The sequence below is a fragment of the Micromys minutus genome (assembly GCF_963924665.1).
Source record: "Micromys minutus genome assembly, chromosome: 1".
NCBI classification, from domain to species: Eukaryota; Metazoa; Chordata; class Mammalia; order Rodentia; family Muridae; genus Micromys; species Micromys minutus.
Genome location: NC_137969.1, coordinates 120,738,431 through 120,764,696, shown reverse-complemented (window position 1 = coordinate 120,764,696; position 26,266 = coordinate 120,738,431). Strand labels below are relative to the sequence as shown.

The window sequence follows — 26,266 nt, the reverse complement described above, 5'->3', positions numbered from 1 at the left end:
CTCAGTTCAAGTGGCTGGAGCCTGAGGTGGCTGGGGCCTGAGGGGCTGGGGCCTGAGGTGGCTGGGGCCTGAGGTGGCTGGGGCCTGAGGTGGCTGGGTGGGGTGCATCCACAGCCAGGAAGCCGAGACAGTGCAGATGCTCAGCTGTTTCCTTTCTACTCAGTTTGGACCCCAGCTCCTGGGATGGTGCGGTCCACATTTTGGGTAAGTTTTCTCACTTTAATTAGCTGGAAACTGCCTTGCACAAATCCTATGGTTTGTCCCTTAGTCTAGAATACTTTTCTGAAAATAAAGTCAAGGCTTCTGAAGAGCTGAAGCTACTTGCATTTCCTAATTAATGTAGAAAATACCCTTTCTAGCTGTGGAAAGCCAGCTTTCCCCAAGGTCCCCTACAAGCCCTGAGGCTGTCCTCCAAAGCCCCACCACATTCTTGCCCTTCCCAGTTGAGTCTTATTTTCAATCTGAGATTAGGAAAAAAAAAAATCAGCTTTCTAGTTTTCAGGTTAACTCCATGATTAATACTAAGTAGATTCAAAAGTTAGTCTCTGTCAATACTAAGTCATGTGCTATCTACATCAACCTGACTTCCTTTTGTGCCTGAGAGTGACAGAAGGCTCAGTGGGAAGGACCACTGCATTTTAGATCCCTGGTGAGTGGCTCAGGCTCAGTCAGCTTTGACACTGGGGATCTCTCTGAGTGACTCCAAGCAACCCACTCAATCTCCCTGGTCTCCTATGTGGGGCAGGAGCACCTACCTCCCAGCACCAAGCTGGGAATGAAGGGACACAGTTCACAGAAGTCCCAGTGCATGCCTGGAAAGCTCTCGTCTTAGCTGGAGTCTGTTTCACACACACAAAATCCCTTCAGAATTTAACCTCGTATCTCAGCAGAACTTCAAATGGATATGCACTGTGGGGTTTCTGAAAGTCTGAGCAGGACAAAAATCACTGCCATGAAATCGCTCCTGTGTAATTCTGAGGATGGAAAAACACACTGTGTTTAAAGATCATTCCTTATCCTGGGAAAATTGGCAACAAAGCCTCTGGCCTTTTCTACAGACTTATGATGACATGTTAAGGTTGAGCTGAACCAGGCTGTGTGCCCTTCTGGGCCTCCATGAATTCTTAATAAAATATCCTGGGTTCTCATTGTCTTGGTGAAATTGCAGCATTACCTGGCTGCTCAGAACACCGGCCATGACTACAGTTGTACCCCAGGAATGGTCCAAACCCACAGCAGTGTGTCTGGTGGGGCTCGTGTCCTGTTCCTTGAGTAGCATGGACAACTCTTGGGCTTGCCTAGGCCAAGGGACGTAAGACTAAAGGGATGGCAGTAAGGGTCCTTGTTCTTACACACTTACAGGGCACGAGGGACTGATGCAGGAAGACCTAAGATCAAAGCCAGATTAATCCCAGTGGCACCTCGGAGAAGCACAATCAGTGAGCTGAAAACAGGAACATTGGACAGGGTGCTGATGGGAAAAGTCAGTGTGCTTGGGAGGGGTTCTAGAACAAGCACAGCTCCTCCCCCTGAGCCTTCTACAATCCAGGCCCTGAGCATGGGCTCTCCACAGTCCACAAGGAGTGGCCCTAGTCTTCGGTCTGGTTTCATCTCAGACTCCAGTTGAGCTTTAAACACTGGGGACCTTGAGCCTTCCATTCTCCCGCCTCTCTATTTCTTCATAGTTTCAGAAAAGTTCCAGAATTTTGGTGCTGAAAAGAGCATTTTCTTCTGCTTGTCAAAGCAGGAATTATTCACTTCCTTATGTTCAATTTTTGTCAAGAAGACATCCTCTCAGTTTTCTTACGGAAGCAATAAAGCTCCAGGCAGGAAGCATGGGAGGTAAAACCTCCAGAACAGCTTCTGTCATCTTTGTACTTCCTTCCATCTTCACTGCTCTAACACAACTAACCCCAAATATCCTATTCCACTCACTGCTTCTCTTAACTTTATGTTCTAAGGGCAGCACCATGTCCCTGTAACCATCAGTACAAATGACTTCATGATTCTCCACCAACTCAGACCATTCAGCAAATGTTGGGCAGCTTGATTGTCTCCAACTATGAGATTTTCCTTATACACAGGCTTTCCCTGTGTTTGGTGCCAGTTCCTAAGAAGGGTCTGAATGGTTTACTAGCTGGTACTAGCTAAACCACTTTCCAGGAGAAACAATCTAGACAGAATGTCACCAGCATGCACTGAAGTGCCAGATGCTGCACGCCCTTGGCACTGCTGGTATTAAAAAGCTGGCAAGTAAGGCATTATATGCTATGCAGAAGTTATACATGAAGCTAAATATGTCCCCAGGTCAGTGTCTGCTAGCTGGCTCTTCTTGTTGTTTGTTCTTGGCTCATTTGCTAATGAAGACTCAGCATCTACTCCGAAGTCTCTGGACATGCACAAGAAAGGCACTGACTGGTGGCTTGTACAATTTGCCACCTTTGACTTTTGGACCTTTCCCTCAATCTGTCAGTCTCAGTATTAAGGCAGGGAGCAGTCTGCCTGGATATCCAGAACAAGGGCACTCCGTCTATGGTAATTATAACAACAATAATAAAGCTAACTAAAATTCAATCTGATTTTAATCAGCATTACATGTGGCAGTGGTAACTTGCTTCTTCCCCAAGGCACTTCACCCGCTTGCTGTGGCACCACTGACTGCCTTTTACAAACTCTTCCTTTCAACCAGTGCTGTGCCTCCTGAAAGGGCACAAGATGCCGCTGCGCTGCTTTAGCCTCCTCTGAACACAGGAACTTTGTGAAGACTGGTTTCTACCCCACAAGGTCAGGCCCAACAGGGAACTTCTCTTAATAATGCTGCTCATGACATAGATTCCACATGGTCATGTGGATTCTTGAGTCGGCAGGTCTAGGTGGAGCCCCGATCCCACCTTCCTAGCAAGTTCCTACATGATTTGAGTACAGATCTGGAACTGCAGTACAAAGGCTAAACCATGCTGCAAGAGGCTGCAGGTCTGCCTCTCAGAGCAGCTGTGAACTGAACCAAGGCTTCAGTCACAGAGCATTCACTGTAAAATGATTAGAACTCTGTTAGTGCTGCTAATTCCCAGAGAGCCCTCTTAAGGTGCTCATGGCTTACTCTATCTAACAACTGTGGTGAGCACAAGGCCATATGGAGGAAGGCTACTGGCTCCAGAGACCCTAGGTCCTCTGTCTACACACTCACCCTTGCAAATACCTGATGCGGCTCCCAGCATGACCCAACTAAGCCAGGGCTCTGGAACCCTGTACCAGACACTCTATTCCAGGAGCCTGGCTGGGTGCCAGCTGCTTAGGAGGCCTATAAAGAGCGACAAATGAAATGGGGCTATGCTCTCTGGGACTGCCTTCTACCATGTCCATGAACAGAGTTGAATAGTCTGCCATGCAATAACTACATCCCTCACTTCTCCGTGAGAAATTCCCAGGTTTGTGCTGGGGTTTCTCAGGCTGAGTAAGCATGCTGTACACCTTGGGCTTGCTCTAGTGTTGGTTCAAGACTTAAATATCCTCTTGAGGGGAGGAGACAGAAAGCCTGACTTCTCAGAGGTCAGGTTCCAGACTGTGACATGAGAGGAGAGCTGGAGCTTCCTGCACCTGTACCTGCTTTCCATCACACTAGTTCTGGAATAAAAACCTGGCTCCAAAATATCGCTCATCTAGCCTACACCCTCATTACCTCAGCACAATGCTGAACACGTCTGGCACTGGAACTACTCCATGTATTCTTTCATCCATGCCCTCGGCACGTGGCTCAGCAAATTACAGCCTGTTTTACTGTATCATGGCTACTTTATCCCTTTACAGACTGCAAAGGCAGCGCTGAGTATCTGCAGTAGAGGCCTTCTGAGCCTCCTAAAAGCTTAAAACCTTAAGCACTTACCAAGCCATCACACAAAGTGCTGGCCATCCAGAATCATCTTTCTTCTAGGTCCAGATGGATACAACTATGTCAGCTCCAACGCTCAATACCCAGGCACCCCATGATTTCCCCCTATAAGCCTTGACATTGAAATATGGGATGCTAGGCCCATCTAATCTTATTGAAAATGGCGCAGGAACACATGACACAAATCTGCTAAGGAGTCAGAGAGTATTACTGCATGCCAAGTTCATAGAGGTTGCCCAAACTAACTCACATACACAGACACAGAACTGCTGTCTTCCCATGCTGGGGCATTCTAAGCTTTCAATATTGAATATTCCAATATTCCAAAGGGTACTTGATGCATGCCAGAGTGCTGAGTGCTCCCATTAAGTACAATTCTTCACAAAAAGGGCGGAGGAAATAAATACCTGTCCCCACCCCCTTCTCTGAGGCTGGTTACTCAGGAGGTCGACCAGTGACATGCTCTGGAGCTGGAACAAGGCTAGAAGTCAGCACTCATGGGACAGACATAACATAGGTAGCCAAGATTCTGGGTTTACCCCAGAAGCCGTGAGACATTAAATATATTCAAAAAACACAGTAAGAAGAACGTAAAAAGTGTGAATACCAGAAATGAAGAGAATCAAGCGTTTATCCTACAGTAAGATGCAAGTAAGATCTTGAATTGGGAGGTGTGGGCAGCTGCTGAAGCACTCTGAGGTGTGATGCATTTGAAACCTCACCCCTCCCCTCTGTCCTCAGGAATATGGCCATGACTGCATGAAGACATGTGTATATATAGATTCTTTAGGACCCGGCCAAAATTAAGAACTCAGCAAGCTGAAGTGGCCCATACTGAGGAACAAGGCCAGGCAGGGAAGATCTAGAGCCAATCAGTTAGCCAGAGGTAAGTGCAGGGTGCTGAGGTGCACAGTCCCCTTCACAAGCTACAGGATGCCCTCTCTCTGTGCCCAGGCCAGATCTGAATCTTTCCCCCAAGAGCTGAGAGTTGCAGAGGCTGCATTTGGTTGTAATGTACTGGAGCTTACTGGACTGTCCTGAGCTACCTGGTGAATGATCAGAAAACTTACATAAGTATTTACTTAAAGAAAAAAGTACTTAAAAAAAAAAGCTGTATTTCATCATCTGTAAGTGATTTATTTAGATTTTTATCTATAATGTTCTAAGTTCAGGAGAGCCAACTAATGACTCTGCAGTGTGGTCCAATAATGACAATCCCTTCCAGTACATTCTCTGTGTGAGTTATTTTCCTTGTCACTGTGCCTGAATTGAGAGATGCTAGGTGATTGGTAAAGCAAGACTCTTGTGTGTCTGTAAAGGCATTTTCTGGAGATTACTGATATAGGCCAGAACAGCTCAGGAAGGAAGCCTTGTCCTGAATGTGAGCCATGCCATCCAACAGGCTGGAGACCCAGTCACACAAAAGCAAAAAAGAGAAGGAAGCCTAGCACTCAGGAGAGAGGGAAGCTGATCTCTGTGATGATACCAGCCTGGTCTACAGAGTGAATCCCAAGGCAGCCAGAGAGCCAGGGCTACACAATAAAATTGTCTAAGAAAAAAAAAAGGGGGGGGGGGAAGAGGTGGAGCAAGACACAGAAGAGGAGGAGGAGGAAGTAAAGTAAGTAAAGTTTGCCAGTAAGTAAGCCAAGTTCCATTCTCCTGGGCCAAGTGGAGCTGCTGCGGCTGCCACCCACTACAGACAGCAGACACTAGCTCCTTCAGCCCCCACATGTATCCAGGAGGTTCTAGACCTAGCTGTGAACTACAACTGCACCACTATTTCCCTGAGACTTCTGGCTTCATGAATTGAACTTCTAATAGATTCTCTGGATCAATAGTATTCAGAAGGCAATTAAACTACCTAGTTTAATTCCAACCATGAAAGCCAATTTAATATTCCCCATCTTATAATTATTGATTTATTGGTTCTGTTTCTCTCAGCCATACAGCCTCTGGACACTTCTGGTGGCCAACCTACCCTCTAAATATCTTGATCTTTTACCATCAGCAATCTTTAATGGAAAAGTCTTCATTCTACAGAACTGAAATTGGCCTCCACACCCAACCCAAACCACTTGTCATCATCAACTCTAGTTGTAATTTCAGCTAAATTACCTAAAACATTCACCATTTCAGAGTAAAAGTGCTATTGCATTTAGAACCTAGAGATGCCAAAACTTGCCAACAACAGTAACAATATAATAGCAAAAGAAATACAGCAAATTCATGAAACCAGTCTGATTACAGAAAAGTCATTTTCTGAACATCAAAATTAGTACCACTGAGAGGACAAACCAAAGCATTCATTTTAACAAATATATGTATTTCAGCAGAACCATGACAAGAATGAAAGCCTCGTACTGCAATAAACTACTGATGACTTGTACATGCAATCAGACCTGGTGTCACAGTGCCTTTGCCATTCATACACACAACATACAGGCCCAGTCATATATTTCATCTTTTCATACATATCTGTGATGTGTCTTCCATATGACAGGCATCAGGTAAGATGCTACATGGAGGACAAAGTGGTGAAAGGCAGTTCCTTTTCAGGTGACACACCAGACCTCAGCAGGCATCTGGAAAGCCCAGAGTGTCCATACCTGACTGATGGTCTTCTCCATCTGCACCAAGCCCAGGTTGGGGAGTGTGTTCTTTATGAAGTCCACTATGGTTTCCAGGTTCTCATGCTGCAGAATCAAGGGCTTATGGCTCCCCAAAAGACTTAAAGCTACTTTAAATATGACCTCTAATCCCTGAAGGAAGATCATATCTAGAAAGACACAGAAATGCAGAGTTAAACCCTGCCAGTAAATACCACTGTATTCTCTATTCCTTGCATTATGGGACGGAAGGGTGGGAAAAAGAAGCTCATGTTACAGATTTTATTTCCTTTTTAAGAGTCTATTATTTCAGATAGTTATCAAGACAATACTGCAAACGAGAATAATTTAAAAACAATAAATAAATGGCCTAGGTCTTATCACAGATTCAGATAAAAGCTTTTTCTACTCTGAAAAATCAATTAAATTTGAGAGAGCGTCGAAGGTTGAAAAAGTTTTAATAGCTTATGATTTTTTCCATGAATGATCTAGATTTTAAAGGAGTTACCAAAATGTGTTTTTACAAAACAGTTCTATTTGTATGTACACATCTATACACCTGTATGCATTTGTGGAGGCCAAAAACGGTATCGAGCGTCTCCTATTTTACTCTCCACATATTTCGTTGAGGAAAGGTTCCTCCCCAAACCCGAGGCTCATGTTTTCCTGACTGGGCTGGAGCCAGCATTTGGCAGAGATCCTCCTGTCTCTGTCCTACTCAGGGCTGGGTTATAGGCAAGCATGGGAGGCCCAGTTGCATACTCCAGCCTTCATGACTGTGTAACAAGAACTTTTAACCTCTAAGCCACCTCTTTCCAGCCTCTAAAACATGTTTCCAATCAGTGACGCCAAAAGACTCTTATAGTTGGGGAATTATATTTTGAAACAAAAGAAGGAATGAAAAGATGCCCAAAGCCTTTAAGAGGCCTACAGAAATGTAAAACCACACTGAACTTCATCACAGTAATGGAGGCAAGAATCATTCTTCTGTCTGAGGAGTTTTGAGTTGAGTGAGGCTACTTTCCAGCTCTTGTGTTCTCACGGTGTTTGGTAAGCCACAGTGATTCCTGTCCTGAGTTTGCTTACACAGGAGGATGAGGCAGGCAAGCGCACAAGGCAGGAGGCCGAGCAGCTGGCCTCACCATCCCCCCTGTTCTCCTGGACTTGGAGCCATTACAGAATAAGGACCAGTATCCTGGGCTAAAACACAGAGGGAAAAGCTGGTTATTGGGTGACCCAACTCAGGCAAGTTTTACCTAGTAACTGGAATAAAGTTTAAAGATCAAACAAGAAAATAGTTAAAGACAAAAGTATAAATATAACTAAGACCAATTAATCTAATTTTTTCTTCTTTGATACCCCTTACCCCACCCTTGGCTGAAGCACAGTAGAAAAAAGATAAGATGGCAACTGTCCAACCACAGAAATCAAGGCAAACAAAAGCACCACAGAGGGAGAGTCTCCAAGATGCCTCTCCATGTGGGTTGGAATGACAGCGTGTAAAAAAGCGGTTCACACCTGAAACATAAAGGCTAGACACTGGTGACAGCAGGCAAGATGACTAATCTATAAGGCTACTCAGCAGGCTAGCTCTCAGGTTATGTTGAAACTTTCAGAGTCGCTGGCACATGAATGGCATTGGTATCACTGGAATGGCCTGTGCTGCGAATGAGGGTAGCAAGTACAGCCTGCAGCCCACAGCCACACAGTTGGTTAGTCCTCAGCTACCACAAACACCACACCTGACCAGGGGCAGGGTGGATGAGAAGATGGAGAATGGTGCTACACGATTTATTTTTATTTATGTGTGCATGTGTGGCCATGCAGAAGCCAGAAGAAGGCATCAGATCCATTGGAGCCAGAGTTACAGGTGGCTGTGAGCAGCTGAATGTGGTTGCTGGGAACTGAACTTGGGTCCTCTGCAAGAGCAGTATATGCTCTTAACCTCTGAGCCATCTTTTCAGCACCAGGGCAAGTGTTTCTCCCAAGGTCCCTGTTCCACTCAAACTAGAATTATACAGACTGTGGGGTTACTGGACAGAGGACTGACATCTAGCTCAGTGTGATCGATCATCATGGAGTCAAGGCATACACACTGACCAGGCCTGCCTCTCAAGCAGCATGTCCTTCTTTGGTGGTGACCTAATTATTAATATGGGAGCTATGTTGCTGTGAGCTGGGAATCTCTTTGCACACATTTATTGACTGGTTGGTTGATTGACTGTATTTGTACGTGTGCCATGGCACTCATGGGGAAGGTTAGAGACAACTTGCAGGAGTCAGTTCTCTCCTTCCACCATAAAGGTTCTAGGGATCGAACTCACGTTGGGACTGAAGTCATGTTGGTTCCATCATGGCTGGGCAGCAAAAACATTTATCTGCTGTGTCATCTTGTTGACTCTGTGAACTGTCAATCATCTATTCATGTATAAAACAGAATTGTTGACAAAGGGTCATTTGCTTTAGGACTTATCTGGACTTAAAGGCTAATAATGAAAAAAGCCCCAGGCCAGAAATGTCTAAGAGCCTGAATGGTAAGAGCCTGCAACGAAACTACTTACGTATGGAGTTCAACAAGCAGGCTTAGTCACCACTAAGGAAAACAGCTGGAAAAATCTACCTTTCCTGAGGAATCAGCGGAGATGGAATATGCAAAAGCACCTGCTGTGACATCATAGCACAGAGCCTTCTTTGGGACCCTGTTTCCTGCCTGCACTCCCAGGAGCTCTTGTTAGTCAGACCGGAACCCACTAGTACAGCAGGGAGCTGTGGGATCCAGGAATTTTGCAGACATTGGCATCTTTAAGCACACTGTATATAAAACTCGAAGACTCATCACTTCTTCAGAGAAAAACATCCTGCCTGAACTGGTTTCAGCTTTTATTATTAGAATTTAAGTCACGAGAACATGTTGCACAGAGCTCCAAGTGATTCTGCAGCAGAAAGGCTCTCATCTCCAGGAAGGAGGCTGCTTGTTTTCCCATGTCCTTCAGCGGCTTACACAGCCTAATCAGACTGCTCTCCCAGAGTCCAGAGTACTTGGCAGCTCTGTTGGCCCAGGCAGGAGTACCACTCATCCCTGGTAGCTGTAGTCAGTGCAGCTCCTTGCAGAATGTTCCCCACAAATCATGGAATTCAACTTCTCAGCTGTATTCAGCCTATCAACAGCCAGCTCTCCCTGCCCCTGGCTGTTCTTGTCCTCACATGACCCACAGAGCAAAAAGGATTAAGACAAAGGGTAACAGGGTGCTGGGGGGGGGGGGGGCTTTTTCCCATTTCCAAGATACAGAAAACAAAAACTCAGATGTTACTGGCAAAAAAGACTGAAGCCCACAGCTAGAGGTACATCCTGGAACTCTTGTCAGTATAGCAAGCACCCAGTTTTGAGGCTATTTATTTACTTATTTAGACACAGGTTCTCTGTATAACAGAGTACTTGGAACTTGCTTTGTAGACCAGGCTGGCTTTGAACTCATAGTGATCTGCCTGCCTCTGCCTCCCAAGTGCTGGGATTAAAGGTGTGAGCCATTAATTCTGTCCTGAAGTCTCAGTCTCAGTCTCTCTCTCTCTCTCTCTCTCTCTCTCTCTCTCTCTCTCTCTCTCTCTCTCCCCTCCCCACCCCCCATTGACCTAAATGTTATAAAATCTCACAATTTGCCTAAAGATAATTTTTGCTCGCTAGCTTACGGTAGTAATTCAATCTGGGGAGAGACTTATGCAAAAGAGAATCATACCATTTTTAAAATACAGATTCCTGTCAGAGAAGGGAGTTTTCAAAGGTTCCTGTGAACAGACAGAGGGACATAAAGTCCAGTACTCTGCTGGAGAGAAGGAAATGAAGCCAATACTCACTCAGAGTAGAGAGATGGCTCAGTGGTTAAGAATGCTTTCTGCTTCTTCCGGAGGATACAAGTTCAATTGCTAGCACCCCATGTCAGACAGCTCAGACTACCTTTAGTTCCAGTTCCAAAGGACATGGCACTTTATGGCCTCTTGGATATTAGCATACACATGGCAGACACTCACACAGGCACACACATATACACAAAAATAAAAAAAACAAAGTTTTAGCATTTTTAGAATTTAGAATCATGTATAGTCAAAGTATATACAAAATAGTGTACAATTAGTTTTTGTGAACAATCCCTTAAGATGCTCTCTGAGGGGCTGGAGAGGTACTTGCCGTATAAGCAAGAGGAACTGGGTTTGGAACCCAAGTACCCACATGAAAACTGAGTATCATGGCAGAAACCTATATGTAAGCCCAGTCTGGAGGGGTAGAGACAGGAGATTCTCTGGCATTTACTGGCCAGCCAATAAATGAGAGACACTGTCTCAAAATTTAACATGGAGAGGTATAATGGAAGATACCTGGTATTATTGCTTGGTTACCACATCCATGAGTATTCTTAAGTGTGCACACAAATATCTTCTCAGGTTCTGAAATAAATCTTTAGGAGTGTAATATTACACGTGCTTTAAAGTAGGAGAAGTGACTAACGGGAGGGGCCCTGTATGCAGGACCTGACCTACACTCATGCGATGAGGACTCCTAGGCCAGGCTGGGTTATCAAAAGTTAAACAGGACTTGCAAGTCTCCATACCAAGCTTGACTAGACAGTTATAAAAGCCAAGCAAACTACCATAGAGTAGCAATAATGCTGCTTCCTGATAGGAGGACGCTGCCTGGCAGACAGATGCAGGACGCTCACCAAAGACTCTGGCTACAAAGCCGAGTGGGAACTGTGAGGCGAACACGGTGAGAAACCAGGGAGCTGCGTAGAGGCTGGGACCGATTTCATGTTCTTCCAGGTGGTTGTAGAGGTCTCTGTGGTAATCATGGAGGAGCCGTGACAGCTGGTACATCTGGATCTGTGAGAACACACGTCCACAGGGGCTGAGAACTATGCACTTACTACGTGTATGGACTTACTCATCTTGTGGGGTGGAGGGGTTTTCAGCCCTGCTGATTCTCTATTTGGCTTAGGGTATCCATTGACCTAAAGCATCTAACCAGAGCTTTCGGGGAGCAGGCTCTATGAGGTCAGTAGATGAAGCCTAGATGATAATGCCAGGTCTGCTTCCACTTCCATCATCCTCCCCCGTGCTCCCTAGCTAAGAGACCCTAAATATGTGCAAAGATCTAAAAAATTCCCTTACATTCTTAGAAAAACTCTGACCAAGGGGAATTTGGAACCAAAGCTCCTGCTAGGAGTGAAGCAAGGGTACCTTCATCATGGTTCCAGAGAGCATCTGCTCAACTGTCAGTTCCCTCTGTCTACAGGTGAAAGTCAAAGTCAAGTCTTACAGCACCTGGCCTCCCTCTGTGAGATTCATGCTCATATGGTTCAAACTTACAGGAAGAACTAAATGAACTTTTAATAATGCATACTGGTCTTTTCAAATGAAGTCCTTAGCTCTCATGTTACAATCTAAAGCCCCGAAGTTATGGAATCCTGCTGGAAAATGAACAAATGAACAGTTAAGCAATGCTGTGGATATTCCCAGGTCAGGGCCCAGAGCTTTCTCCACCTCTGGAAAGCTGCAAGCATAGTGCTTGAGGAGCTGGGTACACTGTTATGCCTGGTCTTCCTCCTCCCTGCCTAGACGCTGGGGCTAGAACCCAGGATTTTACCATGTGTTGGGAAAACACTCAAGCACTGTGCTGCATCCCTAGACTTCTCTCTTTTTCCGAGACAGGGCCTCACTATGGAGCTCACACAGGCTAAATTCACTATATCGGCCAGAACAGCCTACAACTTTGGATTCTTCTGCCTCAGTCTCTCAAAAGTGGGCTTACAGCAACAAGTCCAGCTTGCTTTTCTTTTGAGGAACTTGTTCATAAATCGAATACTGACAGGGTTTCTATTCCATTCCAGGCACAGGCAGGGGGAGCTTCTAGGATACAGTTCATGACAGTGGAGCTGAACCCTGGATGACAGTGGAAAGAGGGAGGATTCCAGGCAGAAAACAGAACAGATCACAGGGTTGGAGACATCAGTGTCATTCATAGGAGGCTAAGGGAAGGATAGGAGTTAAGGTCCTAGAGCCAGGCAGGCCTGGGATTTAAATTCTACCTCCAGCCCCAGCTTCCAGGGAAGGAGCAAAACAAGGAAGAAGGGAAACCAGAAACCGCTAGCTTTGTGCCCTGGACCAACTTCATAATCCATTTGAGCCTCAGTTTCCCTGTCTACAAGCTGAGTGAATTAACATCATCCTGAGAGACAACCTGGGAAGCAGGAAGAGCAGCACCTAACACAGAGTCAGTTAGCAGCAGCCAGCAGTGGACAAGAGCCTAGATCTGCCCACAGAGAAATGACACACTTCTTCTGCATCTTTTTATTTATGTCACAAGGATACTTGGTACCTGTAAAATAATCATGTCTGGCCGGTACTGTTTCCGCAGCCCCATGTCAAACATCAGAAACTTGAGCATCTTGAATGCCTCTTCCTCACTCATATGAAGGAGCAAAATGCCTGCTACGAAGCTGAGACCTTGACAGTATCCAACTTCCTGGTCCAGAAGTGAGTAGGCCTTCAGAATGTTGTAAAGTGACAGTTGACCTGCTCCGAGCTGGGCAGAGAAGTATGGATGTGTTGGAAAGGTTCGCCCTGGGAAAAGAATTAAGTCAGGGGTATCAAACACGAGGCCCACGGAACCAGAAATGCAGCATGCTTAGGCTAAGGGAACAAGATCAGTCATCAGGAAGCTTCCCCCTCCCAAGTGCTGAGATTACAAGTGCATACCAGCATGCCCAGCAATTTTACTTTTCAGTGGTGGTTTAGGTAAAAGAAACTGTAACTACCTTTATATCTGTTCTTTTTTCAATAAGAAACAAGAAGGCTGCTTGTCCTAAGTATAGAACCCCACTTTCTAAGAGCCCTAGACATCAGCCCTAGTCTATGTCATTCAAATGCTGTGACAGACCCTTCCCACCAGCTTTTCCAACCACAAGTGGGTGTCACCACAACACTCTTACACTTTTACACCATAGGCTGAGATCTGAGACAAGCCAAGATATTTCTCTCGAAATAAAACAGTGACTTTTTGGAAAGGGGTTAAAAATGGGTCTTAGAATCATGATTATTTTCACAAAGCTGGTTTCAAAATAAAAATGTCATGGGCCAGCAAGAGGACTCAGTGGGTCTTAAAGGCACTTGTTAAGTTGACAACCTGAGTTTGATCTCTAGGGTCCACATGTAGAAAAAAAAGTAACCCTACAAGTTGTCTTTTAATCAACACTTGAGGTATGGCAGAAGTGTGCATACAAACACAATAAAGAAAACTGCCAAAAATAAAAGAGTAAAAGGTGGCACATTTTCTGTGTGTGTCTGACTTCATTCAGAGGCTTTCATTGCTGATGCCTGCCAAGGTGACAGACAGAGAAGAAGGTTTCTAGAACAGGACGGTGCCTAGTCACGTGCAGAGGCACACGGGTCCAGCTCTGACACTGGTGAAACCCACCAATGGCAGCAGGTACATCTGGGCCACAGCAACTGCTAGCTGGAGTTACTGAACTTGTCTCAGTGGGACAGGGGGATAAATCTACAGGTTTGCCCTAAGTTCCCTTAGAAAGCTTTTAGTTCTCCCAGAAACATGTCTGAACTTGGTTTTAGGAAGACAGACAGACAGACACAGACACCTGCTTTTCATTCCAAGCTCATTTCCTGCCTATGCTATACCTTCTTCATCAACATGCACTCCCCAAATGCTCTGTGCACACAGAACAAGTGTTCCCTCCCCTCCATCAACCTGGAGATATGCACATTAATGTCCCACTCCAAGATTTGTCCCCTAGGCTAGGTGCAGGGCTGAGTGAGGATTCCCAGGGTCTCAGCCCTTGAGTGGCTATGGATAGCATTGTATATGTGCCCATGAACATAAAAGGCAAGATGTCTTTGTTTAGCTCTGAGGAACAGGTGCATGTGATTACAACGTAAAATATAAAGGGAATCTAACAATTACAGGTGGGCCAACAAGATGGACCCATGGGTGAAGGGACCTGTGTGTAAGCCTGGTGAACGAGTTTAGTTTCTGGAACAAGGCACTGGTGGATGGAGACAACTGACTCAGCAAAGCTGTCCTCAGATCTCCACCATGCACATGGGACACATACCCACATGTCCACATCATATACACACACAATCATTTTAAAGTTATAGGTGGAATTAATTTGAATAAGATTTAAACCAACATATACACTATATACATATCATCTTAATATGTAACCAACACAAAAACATCAAGGCCTTTTGCCTTCTCTTTTCATGTCATTGAATTCCGGTGGGTTCTTCTGAGTGACAGCACACCTTAACTTGGGCTCATCACATTTTGAGGATTCAACAGCCATTTTTGGCTTCTGTATTGAATAGGCCAAGAGAATCGCTTTCCTAGGACAGAAAAAAATAGGTAGCATCCCTTCACTCCATTCCCAGTCCCTCAGCACTTCCCTCATACATGGGACAGTCCTTCTCATCATGGACAGTCCTCTCCCCTCTTTAAAAAATAATTATTTATCTACTTATTTATGGGTGCATCAAAGGATGCACATCTCACATGTGACAGAATAACCTGGAAGAGTCAGTTCTCTCTCAACCTCAACCTGTAGGTTCGGGCACCAAACTGAGGTTGTTGCCAGGCTCGGAGGTAAACTGGATGTTCTCACCTTCCCACTGTCCGACATTCTTCCATCCCTGTGCCACCACTCCTGTGCGTCTCCACGGCAGCCAGGGGATCCCTGGCTCTCTGAGCTTGTTTAGGGTTCATAGGATCATAGGTCTACCTCTCTCTCTCTCTCTCTCTCTCTCTCTCTCTCTCTCTCTCTCTCTCTCACACACACACACACACACACATTCCATGTGCATTGGTGTTTTGTCTGTACATATGTATGAGGGTGTTGGATCACCAGGAACTGGAATTACAGACAGTTGTGAGCTGACATACAGGTGCTGGGAATTAAACCCAGGCCCTCTGGAAGAACAGCCTGTTCTCCTAACCAGTGAGCCATCTCTCCAGCCTCAAAACCTTTCTTTTTAATAACTACAGATCTATATAAAGTCAGCCTTTTCTTTGTTTATTTTAAAGATTATAACTATAACAAACTAGATAAAGATAATATGATAATTCAGATGATGTATTAAATAAGCTATGAAAGATATTTAAAAACTACAACATAATGCCACAGTCATCACTGATTTTCTTTTGGAAAACAGTTGTTTTTCATTGTATGTTTATATAATGAGTTTATGATAGTCACTTTAAGTTAAAAACTTAAGTATTTTTAACTCTGTTAGTTTTAATTTCTAATATAGTAAATAATTAAAACAACATTTTCCATATAATCCAAAGCTCTTTAAGCTATCGGATTTTAGAAGAGAAGGGGGATCCTGACCTCCCAGTTATGAAACATTTGTTCTAGTCTGACACAGCTTATCCACCTTCCTGGCTGAAATTCCAGAAAAGAGAGCAAGCAGGTTATTAGAGAGAGAATGGACCACTTGGATTAAGAATGTTTTCTGGACAACCCACTCTCATGAAGATACTGTGTCCTGAAGATAGTGTGTGGCGGCCTTCCAGTCATGGTGAGAAAGTGGTCAGATGGCATTATGCCAGCACCAGGAAGAGGGAGACTATATCTCAGAAGGCCTTACTGAAGACCCCGCTGAAGCAGGGGCTGAGCCTTGTGTGATGAATATCCAAGGGCAATGTCAGCCCAGTGTACCTCCGTGCTCACTGACGGCTGGATGACTACAGAAAACACTGCCAGCTGTTACTATGCTGGTCCAGACTTCAGAAAGAGTAAAATCAACGTCCAGGGCTAAGTCTCTGCTGCAACAAGCCAGGCAGAATAACCACTATGTGTAGCACTGGATCTGAAAGACCCCTGTTAGAGAATGTAAGTAGAAACCAAAGAACCCTCGGCAAATCCATTGGAATAAGGGGACTTCCTTCCTTAGTAAAGTGTACTTTATAATTTATTATGAGGTAGAGAACTGCAGGCTTGTCAATCTCAGATGCTACTTTCATACACCAAAAGATTGTTAAATGTTAACTGTCAAAGGGGCACAAAGAAACTCCTGTAGGCTGGGAAGATGGCTCAGAGGGTAAGAGCATTTGCTGCACAAAAGCACAGACAACTGAGTTCAAACCCCAGAATCCACATAAAAACTGGGCACAGTCCGCGCATGCCTGTAATTCCAGCACTGTGGGTGGATGGAGGCAACAGTTGCTGGGGCTTGCTGGTCACCAGCCTAGCTCCAGCTTCAGAGATAGAGACCTTGTCTCAAGGGCATGAGGTGGCAAGTGACAGCTAGACACCAGATGTCCTCCTTTGGGCCATGTGCCCTTCCACTAAACTGTGCCTTCTAAAGTGACAGCATATCTAGCTGCTCAGGATGACTCACTGCAATGGCAGCAATGACATCATCTTTCCTAAGTGGTCCAGTTTCCAGAAGCATAAGAGTGAGCAGTGACTGCTGGGACTGGTCTCAGGGCTCTGCATGTAAGTACCTTTGACAATCTGCCACAGATTTTCACGGGTGTGGCAGCTTAAGCCTGAATATTGTGGGAGTCTTGACACTGAATACTAAACACTAGACATCTTTTGAGGTGCTAGAGATGGTTGCGAACCAGTGGCTGGCAGACGACTGACTGACGGGCAAGTGGGTGCAGGAAGACTTCAGAGTCTACGAAGGAATGGAAGTGCACTCTGCTTTACCCATCTCAGCACCCACCACACTCTCTCACTGTGAGCTTACAGGGCGACTCAGTGTCTTCTGTCTCTGATAAAATCCTCTGACAAAAGCAACTTGAGAGAAAGGACTTGTTTACTTCACAGTTGAGGCATATGCCATCGTGGGAGGGAAGTCAAGGCAGCAGGGGCTGGAAGCAGCTGGCCATGTTATGTCCAAAGTCAGAGAAGAGCAGTGAGTACATGCATGCCAGTGAGTGCATACATGGTGGCATGTACATGCATGGTAGTTATGTGCATACATGGTAGCATGTACATGCATGCTACTGAGTGCATGCATGGTAGTTATGTGCATGCATGCTAGTGAGTGCATGCATGCTACTGAGTGCATGCATGGTAGTATGTGCATGCATGGTAGTTATGTGCATGCATGGTAGTATGTGCATGCATGGTAGTGAGTGCATGCATGGTAGTATGTGCTTGCATGCGAGTACATGCATACATGGTAGTATGTGCTTGCATGGTAGTTATGTGCATGCATGCTAGTGAGTGCATGCATGTGAGTACGTGCATACATGGTAGTATGTGCTTGCATGCTAGTATATAGCTCATCATGTGCATTTCACAGTTTAGGGTCTGCAGCCCAGAGAATGTTCTTGTTCACAGTGTAGACAGATAGGTCTTCCCACATTGTAATCATAATAAAGATAATTCCCCATAAGCTTGCCTAGAGGGTGATTACAGACTGTGTCAAGCTGACAAACGACACTAAGCACCTCCCAGGGCTTACTTAGAATAACAAACAAAAGTGAGTTCCTGTTGAGAGCTTGAGAATATCGGAAGGGCACACTTGGATAATTCGTGCTGCTGGTGCAGGAATTTATTAGACTCTGGAACTCTGACTTCCACAGGACAGAGTTTAGTCTAGTGTGAATGCATTACAAATTCTAGGCATGTTTCTGTCTTTTGCCATCGAGGTTTTTACCTGTTTTACAGTTAGCAACGAAGGCCTGCTCATCTTTTATGAATTCTAAGAGAGGAGGCAGGGGAAGGGAGAGAGAGAAGGAATTCCTTCTTTCTTAGGTTTGAGGTCTCTGGTTAAAACATATTTAGTGGATAGCACCTGACCTGGATCCTTTACCCAAGTGACTCTTCTGGACATGTGCTTGCTCTGCTTGAGACCAGCAGAGGCAAGCCTAAGCCATCTGAGTGTCACTGTGGTCTCCAGGAGGCTCATCAATAGCATTTCTGACATCAGAAATGGTGGCACGCCTATAATGGGCTGATCTTAGGCTTGGACAGCGAGATCCTGCCTCGGGAAACTCACTGAGAGACTCAAGGGATCTTCGGAGAGTCTACATAATGCCATAACTTTACACATGGTAACGACCACAATAATGAGTCTGTAAGGAGCTGATAGAGGCAGTTTCAGCTCCTGCTGTGATGATGGAATGCCTGTGTCTGGACTGAACTGTTCTTCCTACTAGTCCCTCCCATCACAGGAGAGACTACAGAGCGTTAGCAGGTATACAATTTGCTGGCAAGCTAGGATGGGTGCCATGGTGGATGTCTGGGATCCCCAGTATCTTCCAGTAACAGTGTCGAAAGTGAGCAGGAGCCCCAAACATAAGGCAGGACCTTGGCAGTCCACGCTATCCACCCAGGATAGAGACCCACAGAGCAGAGGGGAGAGAGGCTATAGTCATCAAAAGGGCAGGCCAATACATGTCCCGGGAGACAGAGTGAAAGCCACATGGCACCTGCTGAGCCTCATAGCAGCTTTCCCCTGGCTGGCTGCAGTCTGTGCTAAGGGAAAGGCAGCAGGCAAGATGTAAGAAAGCAGGAAACAGAGCCAGGGCAACCGGCAGTGAGGTGCAGAGGCCAAGGGGCTCTACATAGAGCTGCCAAAGCACTTCCTCCAGTTCTTGGGCCACACAGTCCACACCAGGCTGTGTGAAGATGAAGCCAGGCCGCATTTAAAATCACATTTTGTAAACTAGAGACTATGACCAAACTATACAGTCTGTTTTTATTCTTTGAAGGAATAAATCTTACAGAAAGCTATTTAAGCAAAAGGCCAGTTTCATAAAATAAAGCAAGAGACAGAAAACAAATCACTGAAAAGTCAACATTCTCTCCTCAGTGGTGCTCTTCTTCCGGCCACTCACTCTAGGAAAGCTACTGTGAAAGAAATGGATGTGCCTTCACTCTATGCCACACACCTCTACTGGCCCAGACTGCCCCAGTATAGACGGAATACCCAGAATAGACAAGATACACAGTGTGGACTAGATAAAAGATGGTGGTGTGAGGTGACACTTGTCATTGCCAGAGCTAGAGGATGACCACACTAGGCCTACTTGATGTCAACTCACAGTAGAACAAGAACCCTGCAGAAGGGCACCCAGAATCCACTACTGGTCTAGGCCAGCGACCAGGATTTCTGGTTCACACAGGGACAAAAGCTGATGCTGGCAGGGTCCCTGGATAAGTCCTAGGAGCCTGGTGGAGGTACACTGGGACACAGATTACTGCAAAGAGAGGCTCTTCAGGCCCCTGGGAGGATGCTGGAGGTCATCCAAAGTGGAGGCCAGGCCAGCACTGGGGCAGAGGTGAGGAAAGAGAAGGGTCAGCAGAGTGGGGGCTGGGTGCAGCTGGCCTTGGGAGCAGAAGGGAGAGGGTGGGGCTGAATAGGGGCAGAGAGGATGTGAATCAGGCGCTGTTTTCTAGGGGAAAGGCCAGTGAGCTAGGGCTCAGACAAACAGTGCTTCCTAGGGAGAGGGCTGGCTGGTGGGGGAGTGAGGGCAGGAGTGTGGCCAATCTGTATTTTATTCTCTTTCTGCAGAAATGGGATGACATCCAAGCAGTCAGAGGCAGAGGGCTGGCCATGTCCAGGAAGAGTAAGGGCAACGCAGATGGCAAGCCAAGGGAAGAAATGCAAAACAGGGAGCAAAATCTGTTTCCTCTCTCCTCCTGTGCGATGGAGGCGTGGAGAAGGCAGGAGAGAGACCCATGACTCCTTTCCACACCCCTACCCAGTTCAGTTTTCAGCTCACTTCACAGAAACAGGAACACGATGCCACTGTTCTGTTACCAAATGGACAAATTCAGCTCCTGCCAATGCACAAATATCATCCTCAGGGTCACTAGGCCAGATGGACTTTGACTGGAGATCGGTCATGCCCATCAGCCTCCCTGTCACCTGCCCAGTACTAGCATCTTCTTAGCAACATGGAGCCCACAGGGCTTGGCCATCTTAGGGCTGTCAGAATGGTGGTGGGTAGGTCCCAGCAACTCTGCTCTGATGACCATGTGACATAACTGTTCAGTGCCTGTTTCCTCCTTTCTTAGGGTAGAGGATTGGTTCCCAGAGAAGCTGTAGAAGGTGTTAGATCGCAGTGTCTCATACCAATGTGGCAAACAAACCACACTGAGTACCTACTATGTGTCAGGCACTGTCCTTGGGGATAAGGGGACTTTAATACAGCTCAAGTGCAGCCCATGGGAGGGGACAAACACAATTCTCATGCCATGCTGCTCACTGGCAAATAGTTATGATACCTTGAACAAGTTATGCAACCTCACTGTACTTATCTACGTATACTCTTGTGAAAATGAAAAGAAAGGATTGAGTAATTTCATACGACATCCAACTCAAGGTATTAGCATTAAACAATACAGTAGTAGTAATAATAATAATAATCACCACAGTGGTTAAGTACCAGGGAGATATTCTAAACCATTTCATATGTCATGGAGAACATAGTAAGTCATAATTCAGCCTTCACTTCTAGGTCAATGCATTTTTATGTCAGAAATGAAGCACTGAATAGTGGTTGTTGATTTATTTACCAACAAATATCAGTAAAAGCTTTAATATACTATATCTTCCCGTTTCCTGCAGATTGACTCATATAAGATACTAAAATAGCTTATATATCATTCTGTCAAGTCAGCATTTCTAATCACAGAACACTTGACCTAAATGTTTTCAATTACTAGTGCTGGCAGATAATCTGTGAGAAATTAAAACTGAAACAAGTGCATCAGTTCTGACCAAAATGGATTTTCCTGTACAAAGTTGCAAGGTGCTTAGTTGACTTCCTCAGAGGATGACACTGCTTCTGTGGGCTGGCTTTGGTTTCTGTTACATGGTTTGATTGTCTCACTACTTTGATTGTCACACTAGAACTGCAGTGGCAGTGCCTTCATGATCCTCACTGAGTGGAAATTCATATGTTTGCTCCTACTTACAGCCTGGCTCTCCATGGTTGTGAATTCCCTTGCCATATGCTCTTCGTGATAGCAATGGGACTGGCTAAGTCCTATTGGGTCTGACTAACACCATCCTAGGAAACAAACTTTAAAATTGGATTTTGCACCCTCTGTGATAGGTGGTTAATTGAGATATGAATGATAAGTTCCTTCTCTCAGCCTATCTGCCCATCTCTTGCCATCCTGATGACACTTTATTTTTCTTCCAGGTCTCCTTTGCCCTTCCATTTATTGAGATTATATTAGAAAATAGGTTTTTTAAGGAATATACTACAATCATTTGATATAGCAATACTTAGATATGCTTACCAATTCCATTTAACTAACTCATTGAAAACCTCATATGTTTCTGCATTTAGGTAGTTAGAAAATTAAAATCTGTTATACAATGAGCTACAATAAAAATGCTGAATATACTGGGGATATAGAACTTACTGATTTTAAGACTCTTAGTAAGATTCCATTTCACCAATTTCTTAGTTTATTAAAAAGTATATTTTAAAAAGATTTATTTATTTACTATATATAAGTACACTGTAGCTGTCTTCAGACACACAAGGGCATCAGATCTCATTGCAGATGGTTGTAAGCCACCGTGTGGTTGCTAGGATTTGAACTCAGGACCTCTGGAAGAGCAGACAGTGCTCTTAACCACTGAGCCATCTCTCCAGCCCGAAAATAAATATTTTATACACTAAAAAAAAAAAAAAAAAAAAAAAAAAAAAAAAGTCCCAGGCTTGATAAGTTACCCAAGTCCCAGCCTATAGGTGGAGAAGTTACAATGAGGACAGTTCTGAAGGATGACATTCAAAGCCAGTACTACAGAGTAGCCTGAAGATAGTTTTCCAAGCATGAAGTTACTATGTGGCTTGAAACTCTGACTCCTGCCTGACCCAGTTCACCTTCCCCTCTGTGGCTGTAGCACGTGAACATTCCCACAGAATGGGGCCAGTGCAGTGCACTGAGCAAAGACTGACAGATGTCCTGGGGGGGGGGGGGGTATATCCTCAGTATCCAGAACTTGCATTCTGGAAGCAGGACCACATCTCTGCCAGTCCCTATGAAAGCCATGGAGCCAGCTCCCCACAGCAGAGACCGCCAGTCAGAGGGTCTCTTGTTCTACATAATTACATTCTAAGTCAGTGAGGTCTTTCCCATGGCAACTGCAAATCCAATACACTGCTTCCTTTCTGTGTTTTAAAAGAAAGCTATTCCAGAGACAAGGCACTGACTACTTTCCAAGATGAAATTGCAAACACACAGTTTTCTACAATTATTCTGACAAGTTCTGTTTGTACACCACAGTCCAGAGAATGCTTCTAAATGTAAACCAAGCGAGTGTGTTTCTCCTGCAACTAATATAAGACAATGTGTTTCCCAGGATGCTCCTTCAATGTACTGCAAACCATCCCTTGGAAATATGAATAACTGAACCAGAGTTATGTTTCAATGAACAGATTTAATGACCACTGAACACCTCCCCACACCCCACAACATGCCAAGCAGAACAAGGTATCCACCATGTAAAATGGGAGCAGCTTATGCTCTCAGAGGGCATCTGTGATCACTAATGAACTGGACAGCCCTTCAGACTCCTCAAGGGTGGAACATCCACTCTTGCCTCCAGGGGATGGGCAGACTCACCGAGGTCGATAAGGATGGCATGCTGCTGAGAGGTCAGTTTCTTCAAGAGCTCCTTGTAGGGTACATCCTTTGGTTGCTGTTTACTGGGAAATGGATGTTTAAGATGGAACTGCTCAGCTAGAAACTTCCAAATCTCACCCCGGTGATGACGTGGCACACCTTTAACAGAGTGGAAAACCAGGCTTTATGTACAGAATTCAGCTCAGTGATTAGAAAAAAAAAGTTGTGTCCTTTTTCATTACTGCAAATTCTTTGTGTGTGCATACATGTGCAGTGGCATGTAGGTATGGGTACACATAGACACGGGGACAAGAAGACAACCTCAGGTGTTGTTCCTCAGGAACGCCATCGGCTCACTTTATTTAGTTAGACATGGCCACTCACTAGGTTTCACTGACCAGCCCCTCCCTAGCCCTGGGACTAGCAGGCACTATCACTCCCAGATTTCCTTATGGGTTCTGGGAACCAAACTGAGGCCCTCACATTTGCAATGCAAGCACTTCATGAACTATGCCATCCCCTAGTCTCCAATTAATGTGATTCTTGTTTCGTCATGAATTAACTGTACAGGAAGTAGCAGAGAGTGTGTTGCATTTACCCCTTTCCCATCATCTCTCCCATCTCGCACCATCCCCTCTCCTTTGCCTTGACCTTTTGGCCTTTCTAGCTTTCAAAAGATACAACATAATTTGACTAGACTCTGCAAAGGACAAACCTGTGAGTTATGGCAGGAATGCCAACCTGACATGACCCAACCTGAAGTCAACTAACAATGCTCTGGAGAATGCATGTGCCTCAGAACAGAAGAGAATCAAAGTGAGGGAGTTCAGTGAAAGAGAGCTGGCCCTTCGTATCTCAGCAATTACGATCTCACAGCCTTCTTTAAGCAAGCCAAACCGTAAAGGTGAAGGGAAGGGGAAGAGAACCAGCCAGAGGAAGGTATTTTGAGTGGGTCAGGGGACCTTGGACATCTATTTTTGTTGCCACCCTGTATATCAACTTGGGAGAATGTAAGGAAGGTCCTTGTCCCTAAGTAACTGCAGTCCACACTTTCTCTAAATGTTTATCTCAGCATTAACTTGATGATACTGAGCAGGGAATGGAGAGTGGGCTTCTAAAGGATACAGCCATCTCCTAACCCCTGGAACCTCTACAATTGGCCTTGTTTCTGCAGATGTGGCTGAAGATAACGTCAACGTGATTAGAACCTGGACTTTGTATCTTGAGACAAATGTCCCTGACAACAGCTCCCAGAGGAGGAGTTGAGAAAAGAAGCCAGTGTGTCCATGGAAGCAGAGGAAGATAGCTTCAAGTCAAGAAGCTACAGCCAGCAGAAGCTGGAAAAGCCCAGGTACAGTTGGGCTAACATCTTGACTTGAGACTTTACAATTGTCAAAGAAAGAAAATGTGTGTATGTGTTTTCTAAGTCTCAAGGTTAACTTTCATTATTTGATAATTTTGTGCATTTGACAACACATGCTGTTACTGTCACTTGCAGCCTTTCCCTCCAGTTTTTACAAATGTCTCATACGATCCATTTTGATCATATTCTTTTCCTCCAACCCCTCTCAGAACCTCCCTCTTCCCTAACTTCATGTCTCTCTCCAAGAAAAAAGAAAATAAAAGAAGAAAAAGGAAGAAAGAAAGAAAGAAAGAAAGAAAGAAAGAAAGAAAGAAAGAAAGGAGGAGGAGGAGGAGGAGAAGGAGGTAAGACAAGCCACAGCAAACAAAACCTCTTCAAACCCTGGCGTCTGTTTTGTTTTGGTCACCTGCTTCTGAGCATGGGCCCGCCCTGGAACTTGACTGAAATATCATTGCAGAAAACTGATCTCTGTGCCAGCAACTATCAACTGCAAATGACATCTTGGTTAACAGTGGGACTTCATGTCCACTATCCCTTTCCAGTATGGAATTTTGTGTGACTTTGAACCTGTGCAGGTCTTTGTTAAGCAAAACCTTTGTGTGGCACCGAGAAGACAATTCTCAGGAGTTGGTTCTCTCCTTCTTGTGGAATCTGGATATTGAACTCAGTTTCATCACGCCCACACACTGAACAGTCTTGCTGGCCAACTTGTGTTAGTTTAGCCACCAAATCTGTAGTTATTTGCTATGGGAGCAACAGGAAACTAACATACCATAATGGCTGCTTTCCTACATCACTTCTTCTCTCCTTCCTACCATGCCTACTCAGATCTTAGACAAGTGTGTGTGTGTGTGTGTGTGTGTGTGTGTGTGTGTGTGTGTGTGTGCATGCACACATGCCCATGTGAGCCCACATACAGAGAAAGAGGAATGGGGGAGGTAGATAGAGAAGGAACTGATCTGTGATACTTTAGACCCTGACTAAAAGCAAACAGTGAACTAGAACACAGCATGATGAGTGATTTATAGAGGGGCTTTTTCACCAAATACTTTCTGTCAAACTGGAAATTCTTCCCAAGTCAGGAGATGTCCAATTTCCTCTTATTACTAAATCATTCCCATTATCTTGTCAGAATTATTTGGGGGAGGAAAAGAACACTGGCCATGTTACCAGACAATACCAGATACTCTCAAACTGCAGGGTTAGCTGAGTCTGAGATTTAAAGCAAGAAGTCATGTAGTCAGACTCAGTGCTTTTATGAATGTCCTGAAACACCCTCCCCATGCTCAGGTTTGTTTTACTCCTATTCAAGAGGAAACTTAGTCACAAACGGCCAGCAGGCAGGGAATTCTGGGTAGGCAAGAGACTGTTCACCCAGCTCAAGTGTGAATAAATTTATTCTCACTAATGTGAAAAGTAATACGTGCTTATTTCTATAAAAGAAAAGACTCTGGTAATGCAAAGGGTATAAAATGAAAAGCAAAATCCCACTCATAACCAGAGTGGACATGTGGTTCCAACATTCAAAACAGAATGTTTAAGAAAGGGAGGGGGAGGGGGGAGACACACTGTCTATTTTTACCAGGACAAGAGCTGGCATGGGGCCGTGCCAAATAACCCAGGAGGCATATTCAAGTGGGAGTTTCTCTAGGTAGAGAAAGTACCAGCTGTGAGTGAGACCATGAGTACTGTAATACTCTTAACACGAGGAAACACCTACTGTGTTGTTTCCCTGGAATATGCATGGAAGGTCACATGGCTGGGTCACTTTGTTTTGATTTCAGCTACTAAGAACATA

General features: G+C 45.0%; 1 protein-coding gene across 1 annotated transcript in view; it reads right to left on the bottom strand.

The window, feature by feature from the left end:
* The window catches only part of TBC1D1 (TBC1 domain family member 1), a 180,099-nt gene that overhangs the window by 6,276 nt on the left and 147,557 nt on the right, over positions 1–26,266 (bottom strand). Inside the window, 4 exon segments of the mRNA XM_080932552.1 lie at positions 6,496–6,665; positions 11,208–11,367; positions 12,863–13,107; positions 23,106–23,264. Coding sequence (XP_080788678.1) covers positions 6,496–6,665; positions 11,208–11,367; positions 12,863–13,107; positions 23,106–23,264 — 734 coding nt within the window.